Raw genomic sequence first — 13,258 nt, forward strand, 5'->3', positions numbered from 1 at the left:
AAAGAGGTAGACACCAACTATATCAGAAAAAAAACATTCCATTAGAAGTAGATGCAAGTATCAGAAGCTAAGCAGAGAAACAAAAAAGTTGTTTGGTATTTTAAATTGCAAACCAGGAATACAGCAGAGCAGGAATATCACTATCTAAAGCAGTAGATGCAACAGATTTGCTGAACTATTAATAAATACCTACCCAGAAGAAACATCTCCTCCTCCCCAAAGGAATTCGCTATAACCCAAAGAGCAACAATGCTAAGAATTCACCAAGGAACCAGAGACAAAGGAGAATCTTGTAGCAGCAGGATTCCAGCCTTGCTGCTTCCTAACAGCTCACTTAAAAGATGTCTCAAAGGCAGGAATGTGTTATTTATTTAAGTTGCTACTTATCTGCAAGTTTCCTGGTGAAAAATTAAAAATTACCCAGCTTTAGCCCTGATAAGTAACATACACCGTGAGAGCTGTTACATAGATTTCACTGATAAAAACAAAGAAAGCGCTGCTCCAAACTAGACACAAATTGTAGCTATGCTGTGCACGTCACCCACAAAGTAATCCACAGGAAATCCGATGAAAAGTGTATTTTGCTTTTATCTTTTAAAAAACAGCATTAACTTTACTATGCATGAGGAAGGCAAGGTCAGAATCCTTTCCAAGAACAATGTCCTACCACGTACAGCGTGTTTTATTTAAAACACACAGCAGCAGCTTTGCCACATCTGCTACAAAAGCTTGCAGTCACACAACCCACAACTACTGCAGTAGAGGATTAGGCTTTATCAGTTCTGCTGACATTCTAGGTGGTGCAAGTTCTACCAGTATTGCTCTAGGAAAAAAAGAATCATTACTGGCATGGATCAACCAGCAAAAGCCTGAAATCTAACAAATAACAGAACCCTACAATGAAGGCGAAGGTGTGCAGAACAACGTTTGGACATAGATTTTATTATGAGCAGTTCAGAGTAAACTGAACTTGAAGAGTTAGCTCCAACTAATACTGCTCCAACAAGAGCAGTATTTAAAAATGAACACCATCTGAAAACTTGAAGGCTAAAAATCACTTTTCTTTTGCAAGAGTTGACTAAATTCTAACAAAAATTTATATACACACGTGTACATGCATTCATTGTGTACAGACTGCACAGTTAGTCTGGTTATTACTGAAAGCCTTACCCGTTGTACAAGAGATTGAAGATCTGAACCCAGTCCCCACCACCCTCAACAGCCGTTCACATACACACACCCCTGGTGTCAGGACGAAAAGAGGGAAGTCACTTCACTGCCCACAGGCACTGAGTATGGATCAGCCATGTGTAGATTTCTGTCCTTCAGAGGGCAGAGCAAGGATGGAGAAGCAAACTGCGTTACCAGCTGTAGGAACTGCATGACTCCGCAAAGCGGAAAAGCCCTGCCAACCTCTCAGTGTGTTATCATGCACACTAACAAAACACCAGAGTCTACAAGAAAGCTGGCCAGTTCCACTCCATGCCTTCTTCACACATCCTTCCTTCCCTCCACATCCATGGTACATCCCTGCTAAAACCTCCTTCTCCCCAAAATACTTCAGGTACTCTGAGCCTCCACTGTAACTTCCACTCATTTCTTTCCTCCCTACACTCACAAAATTCCATTATTTTCTCTTGTGGTTAATCTTGCCTCACCAACAAAAAGCACTTCTCCACAGCTCCTATGGCACCCAGCCTATGATCCTAGGAATTAAATCAACTGCAGCTTCATTAGAGATGTCTAAACTCAACAGAAGTGGTTAGAAATGAAAAACACAAACTCCAAAACCTACACACCAGAGACATTCAGGTTCAGAACAAAGTTAGAGTGAAAGAAAAGTGTGCTTTGTTTGTTGCTTTGGGTTGGTTTATTTTTTTTTTAATCACAAACAGGCTTTCTAAAATAAACATATAATCAGAAAGCGTAACTGTGGTTTGTACAAGTATACCTGAGCCAACTCTAGATTAGTTTGTTTGAATACCGAGTCCAACAATACAAGTTGCAGGCAGACTACCTGCTCAACAAATCAGTGTTTCGGGCAGCAAGCCTGAGTTGGTTCCTCTCCTCTCAGCACTCAGACCAGCCAGCCAGAAGCCACTTGAATAAAACATAGTATGACTTCAGGTAAATGTGATTACTGGTTTTATCTCCCATCTTGGGTTCAAAGTGGGGCAGTTTGCAATCACTTGCAATGTATTGATCACATCTGTTCTACGTTTGATGGAGATTAGTGCCACATGTCTGATGGAAGCTCATCAATTCCTCTAAGTCTATCAATTAATTAAAAATCAGTTTCAAATTCTTTCCAGTTGCCACGGGAAATGGAAGAAGGCATCAAGAAAAGCATTAACGGGGTAAGAAATAATAATAAAGTACAGTAAATCACCACTCAGATGGGGTTCAAAGGCTTGCGACAACAGTATCTGTAGTTAGTAAAAGGAAGTAAGGCTCATAATACATCAGTTAAGATTTTTGCAAAAGCGAATTAAAGCCTCTTTGCATAAAATGGAAGTAGGGATTTCATTGCAAAACCATAAACTACTGTTTCACTTAAAAAGGCTTTCAAATCTTGTACCATTTTTGGTAAGCTACTTGTTATGCTTCACTGTGCAAATAATTCTGCTGACTCCCTTGCAGGTGCTAACTCGCAATTTCAACACATAGAGCCTCTTTTTTCAGTCCTCCTACAGCCTAAGGGGTTGCCTTCACCATCCAATTCATCATTACCATTTTGCACACAAATCTAATATGCGATACACTTGTTGCTCACAGCACAATGTAGTTCTGCAAGAGAAAGGAGAGAGCAGCTGCAATCTGACAATGCGGTTTGACAAGCAGTCTATTTACAAATAGTTACATAGTGACTCTGTGGAATCACAGGACATAAGTTCACGTTCTGCTTGTACATAAACATATAACTTATAGACATTATTTGACCAATCCTTAGGCATTGCAGAAGAAGAAAGGAGCAAAACTAGAACAAGAAGGTGTTACACACGTACAGAGAAAGTAAATTGTTCTTTCTATTTCTGACTTACTGGTTTATGCTTCTCATACATTATAAATCACTAAACTTTTACACAGCAAAAAGGCTGTTTCTCATTGTGTTTAATAAATAAAGGTAGCGTCATTCCTGCCTTTCACACGCCATCACTACAGCTCAGCCAGTTACATCTTACCTGTTCATCGAAATATTGAATGAGACTGCCCAGACACAGGATGGAATCTACCTCAGAGGAAATGTTCAAGACTAGGCTTGACTGTGCCCTGGATAACCTAATCTAAGGCCCTACTTGCAACAGAAGCCTGGACCAGATGATGTCCAAAAGCCCCTTTTGACCTAAACAACCCTCTAATTTGGTATTTGCACACAGACCTTTCTCTCTCTTTTCCATCAGCCTAAGTCCATATATCCCCTTATGCTTTCAATCACTCGCTATTATGCAAGATGCATAAAATGCTGGCAGTAGAGACACGTTCACTTCTACAACAGCTTTCTTTGTGAGTACAGCTCCTCACACCTACCCAAATGTAGAAATCTCAGTTCCATTTCTTAAGACCTATTCGTCAAAACTATATAATACTCTAAGCAACAGCATTTATTTTTCCTTATGTCTTCATTCCACACACTGTTTGCATACAGAATGCAAAATTTCTGCAAGAAAGTTTCAAAGAATTAAATGTTTGTAGAGTATAACCCATTGACTGACATGTGTCTGTAGAGAAGGAAATAAGAATCTTGCTGCAGCCTCATATACTCAACAATTCTCTGAACAAAGTTCTTAATTCATAGCAGAACCCTCCAACGTTTTGTGAAGAGAGCTCTTATGCAAAGCACTCCAATGAAATATAAAGTGAATTTTACAAAAGACAAATTAAAGCATTTACTAAGGAGATGGCAAAACGATCCACCAAGCACAGTACCCAGACTTCAGCGAAGAAACAGAGGCTGGTAGTTAACATGACTGCTGCTCAATTACTGCCATAAGATCTTTTTCTACCTGGAATAAATCTCTCTAAATTCATTACTGTATTAGCTGCCTGTTGCATTTTTCATCAGTTTCATCAATAAAACCAAGTGTCTTACTATGTCTTCTCTTCCTGAAGTAAAGCTCTTGGTGATTCATTTCACCACTGTTTTGGAGACTACGCATTAAGATTTTCAAGAAATCAAGTAACGCATGCACCACTGCATTTCCTAATCGGGGAGGATAACTTACAGTCTTCTAAGCAATGAAATCTGTATGGATCAGAGGTGCTCACAGTTCACATGAAGTACAGCATATAGCATCCATAGTTTTACAAATACACACATGTAAGTGCTGTAAATGTACCAAACAAAACCAGTAATTGTCTTTAGTTTATGCTGACACCAGATTCTGCAGTTATTCTTTATAAGTAGCGCCATGTCCATTAGGTCAAACAGTTCACGTTAATTGGGAAGATCTCTGCATTAAGACAACTCAATAGTATAAATGCTGTAACTTACCAAGTTATGTGACTGGGGAAAAGCATATTTTGTGAGGACTTCAAATATGTCTCTTCTACTGTGCCCTTCTTGCTTTAATGCAAACCGTAAATTTCTCATATCCTAAAGCAAAGTCATAATCTTTTAAGTGAATCAAAGCAATGATACTTTTATCTGATGTACAAATGCTATATTATACACTAAACATGATTTACAATCTGCTCGCAATACACCTCAAGCCATTGTGAATGTTCAGTTTTCTTTCTTATCCCATCGAATAGAACAGAGTATAAGCATTCTACAAATAAAGTAGTACCACAATGTGCGTGGTGCAAACACCTCTTCGGCATAAAGGCAGCAGAAATGACTGTATCTGAGTCACTAAAAAGTCTCATGGGCTATTGAATGTTTGCGGGATGGGAGTTACTCTGTATTTTCAAAATGAAAACTTGCCAATAATCTGTTTAGACTACATCGTCCTTGGCTATTTTCTCATCACTAACATCAAAAATAAGCAATCTGCACATCAGCTACTAAGAATGAAACGTGTATACATACTCCAGTAATGAGTCAACAGATCCTGAAATGTCCACTGGGAACTCCTCTATGACTGTATTTTTTCATGGCAACAATTTTTGTTGTGAGACTAAGAAAATAGAGACAGCTGTTGCATAAGCTTTTCACTGCCTTTACAGCTTACAAAGCCCCTGTTTGAGGTGTTCTTCAAAGATATTAAAATTATTTTAAAAAATTACTTTTAGACTAAATAAAATGAGACATTGCAGGAATAGTGCCCTAAAACAAGACTACTATGCAAACCTTCTTGTCAATTAGTGATTCGGAAAGGAAAACCAATCCCTCTCCCCACAGGCAGGGAGGACAGTTAAGCAGCCCTTTATACAAAAACCATTTCTCTGTCCAGTTCCAAAAAGCTCTTTCTAAATTCAGCTGTGAGGAACATGTGTTTTTTCATTCCTATGAAGGTAAGCAGTGAGAAAAAGAACCTCTAGATTTCATTTCCTATTGCAATATTGGAAAGTCTTACTTTACAGGTTATATCCAATCCGTAAGAGTTCTCTCCTCTGCTTGAAGCTCCTCCCACTTTTTCAATCCTTGAAATTACACCTAACGGAACATTCAACACCACAACTGGATCCTGCAAGGAAAGGTTGAGTAAGGAAATGATTAACTTGTGAAGACTTAAGCAAAACGTTCTTAAGCACTCTTAAAAGAAAAGCAGACGTGAAATGTGTACAAGAAGTAAAAGTGCGTTTCTGCATTCGATTGAGTCTCCCCTCCCAACATGTAATGAAGTCTATACAGTCACTTGACAGCCTTAAACGTCATCCAATTTAACATGCAACAAAAACACTTCATGCCTAACACAGTATGCAGGGAAATAAAAGGTGGCAACACCTTAAAAGATGCCTTCTGCTACATACTTCTGATTGCCTCTGCTTGCTAAGACTGCTTTATCGATATACAAAATAAAGCAGAGCTAAAAGAAAGATTATTGGTAGACTTAGCTGCAACTACAATGACCTCAGATCAATAGTCCCAAAACATTATTAAAAAAATATTATGAAATGAATAACAAGCACATTTTATTCTCTTTCACGTTGCTGCTTATTAAACATCCTACTACTACCCCACCCATGTGAGGTTCTATTGACCAAAGTATTTTTCTTTTCCAACAGCAAGGACAATGAAAATCTTGGTTTACTGATAGCCATTTTAAAAACTATTGCACATTTTTACTTGCTGCCCTTGATATATCACAGAATTAAGCGTAAAGGAAACAGCTACCAAAAAAGCTCCAACAGAAAATGAGAAAAGTATCAGTTTGTGATTCAACTGTAATTTTACCAGGACAAAAATAATCATAATGATTTTAAAAAAAATAAAATATCACACTTTCACAAAACATTTAACTTAAAAGAATTTCACCTCTTACACAGATTTCTCAGTGGCACAAAGGCAATTACTATTTAGTCGTTAGATAATTAAGATACAGTTATTACAAGTATTGCAGGCCGTTCCGAGTAAAAAGCCTCCCATGCAATTCCACAAGCACACGTGTGCCAAAACTAAAACAAATGCGTTGGCCACAAAATAAATCAAAGGCTGAAGGGCAGAAGGGAAGGAGTTTTAAAGCCAACTCATCCCACAGAAGTTACTGTGGCATATTACTTACATTTTCCACACTTCTCAGGTAGAGCCTGTAGTTTGTGATGTACACTCTTCCTTTAACGGGGCCGTTAAACGGACACATATAAATAACATCCTTGTCTGTAAGAAATGCAGCATTTCTTAAAGATTGCGAAAAGAAAAAAACAGAGCTAAGGACAGCATCATTTAAGTAGCAGTAAAGTAAAGACAGCTGCATTCATAAAAGCCACTCTAAGAGATGAATGAATTTAAAAAGTAATACATTTTGTCCACTTAAATGACTATTACTATGTGAAAGTTTCACATGCTAAACTTTTCCGAATTAAACCAGCAGATCTCAGTAGCCTTCCCTCGATACATTTGTGGTGTTCTCTTGCTCAGCAGAATGTGGGAGAGAGCAGGACACACAACAAATAAATGTATGTCCTCTCTGTGATTACTGCACCAGTCTATTCACTATCCCAGAACAAATATGTTCTTCTGTTGCTATCATTACATCTTTCAGTGCTCTGTAACCAGTCCCACATTAAAGCATGCAGTTCAAGTTGTAAGCAGCTTAAGGAACTCATCATCCTGAAGAGAACGTTACATTTCAATTTGAGGCAATCGAATACAGCAGGGCCATCAGCACTGTTTCAGCACGGAGAGTTGCAAAATGAGTAGTAACATATACTACTCAAAAAAACTATTTAACTGAAACAATGATACTAAAGATTTAAGTGAAGCACCACAAACAACCTATTTCTCCCTGTCCACTAATTTCTTTAGCCCAGTCTATTTATCTGCCTTCTATAACAAGCATCCTCCTTCCAGTGTGCTGCCCCAAAGCACAGGTTCATAAGGATCGTACCAAACATTCACCTTAGTCCCCCACTCTCTCTCATGCCTTTCGCAACTTTCCTCATTAAGAACAGGAGTACTTCCTCTGAACCACCACTTTGGTTTCACCTCAGTCAATCTTGCTTACAAATCCACCTAACAAAACCTCAGGCAGGGAGAAAGGAGAAGCTTCACAAACAAAAGAGAGAGCACTTTCAGTTGCATTCTGATACCTCAACACAAACTTCCATGAGTAGAAGGCTTCATGCCAGTAAGAGCCTCCATCAAGCCTGAAACCATTGTACACAACACATTAAACTTCCTTATGCTACAACATCATTATACACAAAGGCTAACAAGCGCATAGTAGCTACATGTTGTGTCAAGGAAGCGTAAGACTGTACCTAGGGTAATCCCAGTTTGGGCTAAGGTTCTAAACTACTGTACAAAATATCAATACCCAGGGGTGGCACATAGAACTGGCTTGACTTCAGAAAGCTTCAAGGGGCTCTCATCACTAGCTATGTATTCTGCAGATACAATTATGATAAATCTCGACTTGCGATTTCTTTGTACTGGAGGATCTATCATGTGTGGAAATCAAGATTTTAAAGTCATAAAAAGGTATCTGTGATGAGTGATAAAAAGTCCCCATCACGATTTCTTTAAAAAACCATGGTATTTTAGCATTACTTATGCCCACCCAAAGCCCAAATTATAAAATAACCCAGTAAGACACACGTGTGTCAGAGTCCTAGATATACACTGCACGAGGCAACTATATAGCTTCATACCTGTAACCCTGGTCTCTCCTGGTAGACGAGGTATTTCCTCATTTTGTTCCCAGTTAGTTCCATCTTTTAGAGTCTAAAGAAAGAGAAGTACATCAGCACATCATCTTTTATTTACAATTCCTTCAATTCCAGATTAAAAAACAGTATTAAAGGTAATTTGTGGATGGGAAAGAACAGGTTCTTCCACGGTAGAAATTAACGGACTGAAGCAAAACAAGAACAGCCATCATTACCTTACATTGCAACTATGAAACATGTAAAGGTTCAAGAGATCTGAAACATGACTGTGTTAGTTATAGCCATTCTAAAAGAACAGTTAACTATATTTGCATTAAATTGGAATTAAATGTCTGTACCATAAGCTGTCTGAAAATTTTGTGCATTTAATTTTCCAAGTAAGCTGGGCTTGGAAGAAGAAATCAAAGGAAATAAATGAAGCAACATACTCACAACTATTAGACACAAGCTACTCATTTGTGGCTTTCCCCTGTTCAGTAGTTTTAAAGAATGATTAATAGAACATAATCTTTGTTTCTGAAGAAATGTTTAAAAAGCTAAATTAAACCTTAGTTTCTGTGCTCTTGCACACGGTTACATTTTCTTCAGCCACACAGCATGAAAAAGCAGAAGGGAATGCCATTTAGATTGCTTTAATGTATTTCTCACTACAGATGAACATTTTAAACTGAGCCAGCCACACATAACTAGGTACAAGTTATCAACTGCAAAACAGCGAAGTGCTCAAAATTTTCAAGAACGCCACCGAGTATTTCAATGTAGAAAGCAAGGATAAGAGTAAGTATATTAGTATTGATTTTAAGGAGGCTCTTATAACTTGTGATACAGAGAATAATTTGCCCATGCACTCTGAAAGATATTTAAATCAACTCTGTTAACTGCACTGGAATTTTAGCAATAAAAATAAGTACATAGATTCGGGAAAAATGTCATTCAAATACTCCGTTTTCTACCCAAATATAGAAGATAATGATCTCTGGGACCTCTGACACAAAAAAACATGAAAAATTTACACTCACCCTTTTACTTGAGGAATTCTCCAAGGAGTTTGAATTATATTTAGGTGTTGATGATGAGGCCATACCGGGTATCTGATGAGAAAGCACAAATTGGAGACTTAAACTTCCTCCTGGACTACATACTATTTAGAGGAGAGATTTAGACTTTGGAGGTCCACAGGTAGACATCAAAAGCTTCCAAGCACATTTTGCAAGTTACAATTAACTTCAGAAGCTACGCAATGCCTTATAATTGAAGTCACTATTTAAGAGCTTCCAAATTGAACAAGAAATTCCTTACTAGCCCTGGGATTAGTTCTTATTATAAGCAATATTCTGACTCAAGCTGTATTCTGGAATTCAGTTGTTTGAGTACTATTATTAGTTCAGTCAACAGGCACTAGAGTGCTTGTTTTAAGTGACAGGATACGCATACCACGAAATGCAACCTACTTGGAGCATTTGTATTAAGGTTTTTCATTTAGGAAAACAGGAACAAACTACAAAATTATTCCATATTACTCTTGAAATCACAAGCATGTCAATACACTCAAGAGGCTCAAGAAGTCTTAAAAAAACCAAACCAAACAAAAAAATCCCACAACAACAACAAAAAAAACAGAGAAGGAAAAAGCAGGAGTTCCAAAGTACTTCTGCATTTAAAAATAACCCATTTCCTAAGCTGAAACTTCAGCGAGCACACCAGAAGGGGGAGTGTCCAGCCTTGGTCTGAATACCCTTGATATGTTTAAAGGAAAATGATTTTTTTTAATGGTATTGATTGAAGACAGAATCGCATGATACAGGATTAATCTGCTTAATCATCTCCTCACATTGCACCAGGGATCTCTAAACAAACACGGTGAAAACATCCATACTTGGAAGCTACCCCAAACAGTAACCTTGTACCAAATTACACTTCCTTTTCACTAGTCACACGCCCTCCATAGAGCTGATCTGGCAATCTTGAAGAGCTTTTGTTTGGGGGGTGGGTGATTACAGACCACACAATCTTTGTTTCTATTCCATAAACGTAACATTGTAGCCTTAAATAAACACTTTCTCTCCCCCCTATCAACACCGACAAAAGTTTGCACAGCTCTCTCTGCGCCAAAGCAGCCCATGCTTCTGCATAACTGCAGGCTCACAGTGACACCACAACAGTCCTTCACAAGTGATAGCAACAGATTAAACTGCAAGATCCAAAAAGCTTTGACGTTACTAAAACAATACAAGAATGTGTCTGTGCAAGGAGAAGGTGGAAAACGATGACCTAAATTGCTACAGGTTTGATATCTCCTTACAGTGCCCAAGTCTTGCATATCTCTTAAAGAAAACACAGGAAATATGACTTTGTGTTTAAAACTGTAATACCCAGTGATGCAGCTTATCAGTACTAAAAAACATAAAAATTAAGGGGTTAAGGTGTTAAAAAACACCCCTTAAGGGAAAAAAAAAAAAAGGAACCCACACTAAGTTGAAAAACAAAGGAAAATGCCTTTGAATGCTGCAGAGCCTGCATGACCCTGTCACACACAGGTAGTGCTTCCTTTCTGGGTTTCTGGCAGTCTCAGCTTTCTGCAAACACTGAAATAGAAGGGTCCTGAACTAATATTAGTGCCATTCTAACAATTTAAATGAAAAACTATCAGCAGTCAACATTAAATCACCGTTCTTCCAAGCTGCCTTTCACAGAAAAGCTATTGCAGCACTTGAGACTAATCAGAGTTTTACCTTCCTTGCAATATCTTGCACACTATAAAACTCAAGGCAGATGTAACTGTTTCTATATTGCCATGTGAACTTGTGAGCATCCCCTATTTGTTGAGATTACTTTCCTTATTTTAAAGAAGCTTCAGTTTCCTAATAACCAGGTATTCATAAAGGTAAAAGGTATATTTACTCAGAAGCTTGTTTCAAAATGTTTTCATATGAAGTGGTTTTTGTTCATATTTTAAGTGAGAAATACCAGGTGAAGCAATGAAACAAAGGTACCGCAGCCCCAGGATTTCTATGTCAGTACAGAAAGTTGTTTTAACTGTAGCTCACATCAATTTAAATTAAGGCTGCACTAACCATGAGAGACAAGTGAGAATAAACAAGCTCCAGAAAAGTGACTTTTAAAAGATGTGGCAACCTTTAATAGAGCTGGACTGCAAAATGGAAATGTTGACAGCAGCAGGTACAGGCACACCCAGGTTCGCTGTTGACCTTGCAACCGCAGCTACACTACCGGTGAAGCCACAGAAAGTCAAGTTTTAGCAGAGGTCATGCAGGCCCACCCAGGATCCTGGACACTCACCTCGGTGCCAATTTGTGCTGTCATTGCTCCTACTGCCTAAGCTCATAAGAACAAAAGCTAGTTTAGAGGTTCTTTATGCCTTTCAATACTAGCTCAGATCGTAGCGTATTTCTGCTGCTTACACAGGGAACAGTGTGACGTGTTTTAAAAGCCTCCCGTTTCCTCCCTTACTGCACATTCATTATATTCTGGCCAAACTGTAGCATTACATGAGAGAGGGTTCTGTAATCACAGAATCACAGAACACAGAACGTTAGGGATTGGAAGGGACCTCAAAAGCTCACCCAGTCCAATCTCCCTGCCGGAGCAGGAACACCCAGATGAGGTTACACAGGAAGGCGTCCAGGCGGGTTTTGAATGCCTGCAGAGAAGGAGACTCCACAACCTCTCTGGGCAGCCTGGGCCAGGGCTCTGTCACCCTCACTGAGAAGAAGTTTCTTCTCCAATTGAAGTGGAACCTCCTGTGTTCCAGTTTGTGTCCATAATAATCACCTGACTCGGGAACACTGACTATAACTTTTCCAAACCTCAGTGTAAATGAAATGAATAAGCAGGGATCCTTTCACATTCTCAGAAAAATTTCTCTTTGTAGGACGTGACAATACAGTGGGACAGAGCTCACCTTCCCTCCACGCTGCCACCGCATGAGGCCGCTTCAAACAAACCAGATGTCTGTGCAGCTCTTGCGTGCACGTTTCTGTGTATGCACATTTACTTCGTGTAAAATTGCCCCAACTTTCCATGAGACTTATTTCTTTAAACTTTATACTTTACAGTGAGAACTAATTCACTGACTTCAATTTCTATAGAATGTTTCACTATAGAATTACAGCCAACTACCCATTCCAACACTTTTTCAACACTTCAATGACACAAATAAGACTTGCTCAGAGCTAATTAAGTTGAATCAATATGTATTGAAGCTAAAGTGTTATCTGTCAGACTTCTTTAAAAAAATCCATAATTTTCACTAAAATGAACATAAGTTATTTCAGTATATAAGTAGAAGAATTCTTTTAATGGTATCTCAATTTTGCTTTGAATTAAAAGCCCAAATACTAATAAGCCCATTAATAACCACTCACATTTCCCTGATTTCTGTAAGGAAACTATGGTCAAGTAATTAAACTTTACATTATAGAACACTCACTAGACAGCATTTAGAACAGTGTCTACTCTTGAACCCCAGTACATGACAGGCACTGATAAACTGCAGTGAATTCAGCAGAGGGTCCAGAAGTGCCTGCCCTATAATGAGAGGCTGCAGGAGCCAGGAATCATTCAGTCCGAAAGAGATGGCTTCAATGGGACCTCACTGCTGTCCACCAGTACCCTTGAAGTGAGTACTGAGAAGACAGAGCCAGGGTCCTCAAAGTGGTGAGTGATGAGACGACAAGACACAACAGAAATGAAAACAAACTTGACTTCAGCTTGATTTAAGGGAAGGAAAAAAAGGGCAAAAAAACCCCAAACCAAACCAAAAACTACCTTTGCACCATAAGGGCAGTCAGGCAGTGAAAACAGGGCCCAGTCTCCATCCTCAGAGGTTTTTAAGACCCAACTGAAGAAAGCTTTGAGCAACCAGGTCTGATCCTGCTTTGAGCCAGGGGTTGAACTGGAGACCTCCTGAAGTCCCTTCCAACTTCAACTGCTCTATACTCCTGTGATCTTCAGGCAACAGACAAGA

At 38.8% G+C, this 13,258-nt stretch overlaps 1 protein-coding gene across 1 annotated transcript in view; it reads right to left on the reverse strand.

The window, feature by feature from the left end:
- MTM1 (myotubularin 1) overlaps window positions 1-9,353 on the reverse strand; it is a 27,474-nt gene extending 18,121 nt beyond the window's left edge. Inside the window, exons 1-5 of the mRNA XM_010194441.1 lie at window positions 9,291-9,353; window positions 8,254-8,326; window positions 6,666-6,760; window positions 5,517-5,627; window positions 4,493-4,594 (exon numbers count right to left, since the gene is read on the reverse strand). Of these exons, the coding sequence (XP_010192743.1) occupies window positions 4,493-4,594; window positions 5,517-5,627; window positions 6,666-6,760; window positions 8,254-8,326; window positions 9,291-9,353 (444 nt within the window). The remainder of the gene's footprint in view (window positions 1-4,492; window positions 4,595-5,516; window positions 5,628-6,665; window positions 6,761-8,253; window positions 8,327-9,290) is intronic.
- Window positions 9,354-13,258: the final 3,905 nt, after the last annotated feature.

The sequence above is a fragment of the Mesitornis unicolor genome, unplaced genomic scaffold, assembly GCF_000695765.1.
Source record: "Mesitornis unicolor isolate BGI_N332 unplaced genomic scaffold, ASM69576v1 scaffold25271, whole genome shotgun sequence".
In the NCBI taxonomy this organism is placed as follows: domain Eukaryota; kingdom Metazoa; phylum Chordata; class Aves; order Mesitornithiformes; family Mesitornithidae; genus Mesitornis; species Mesitornis unicolor.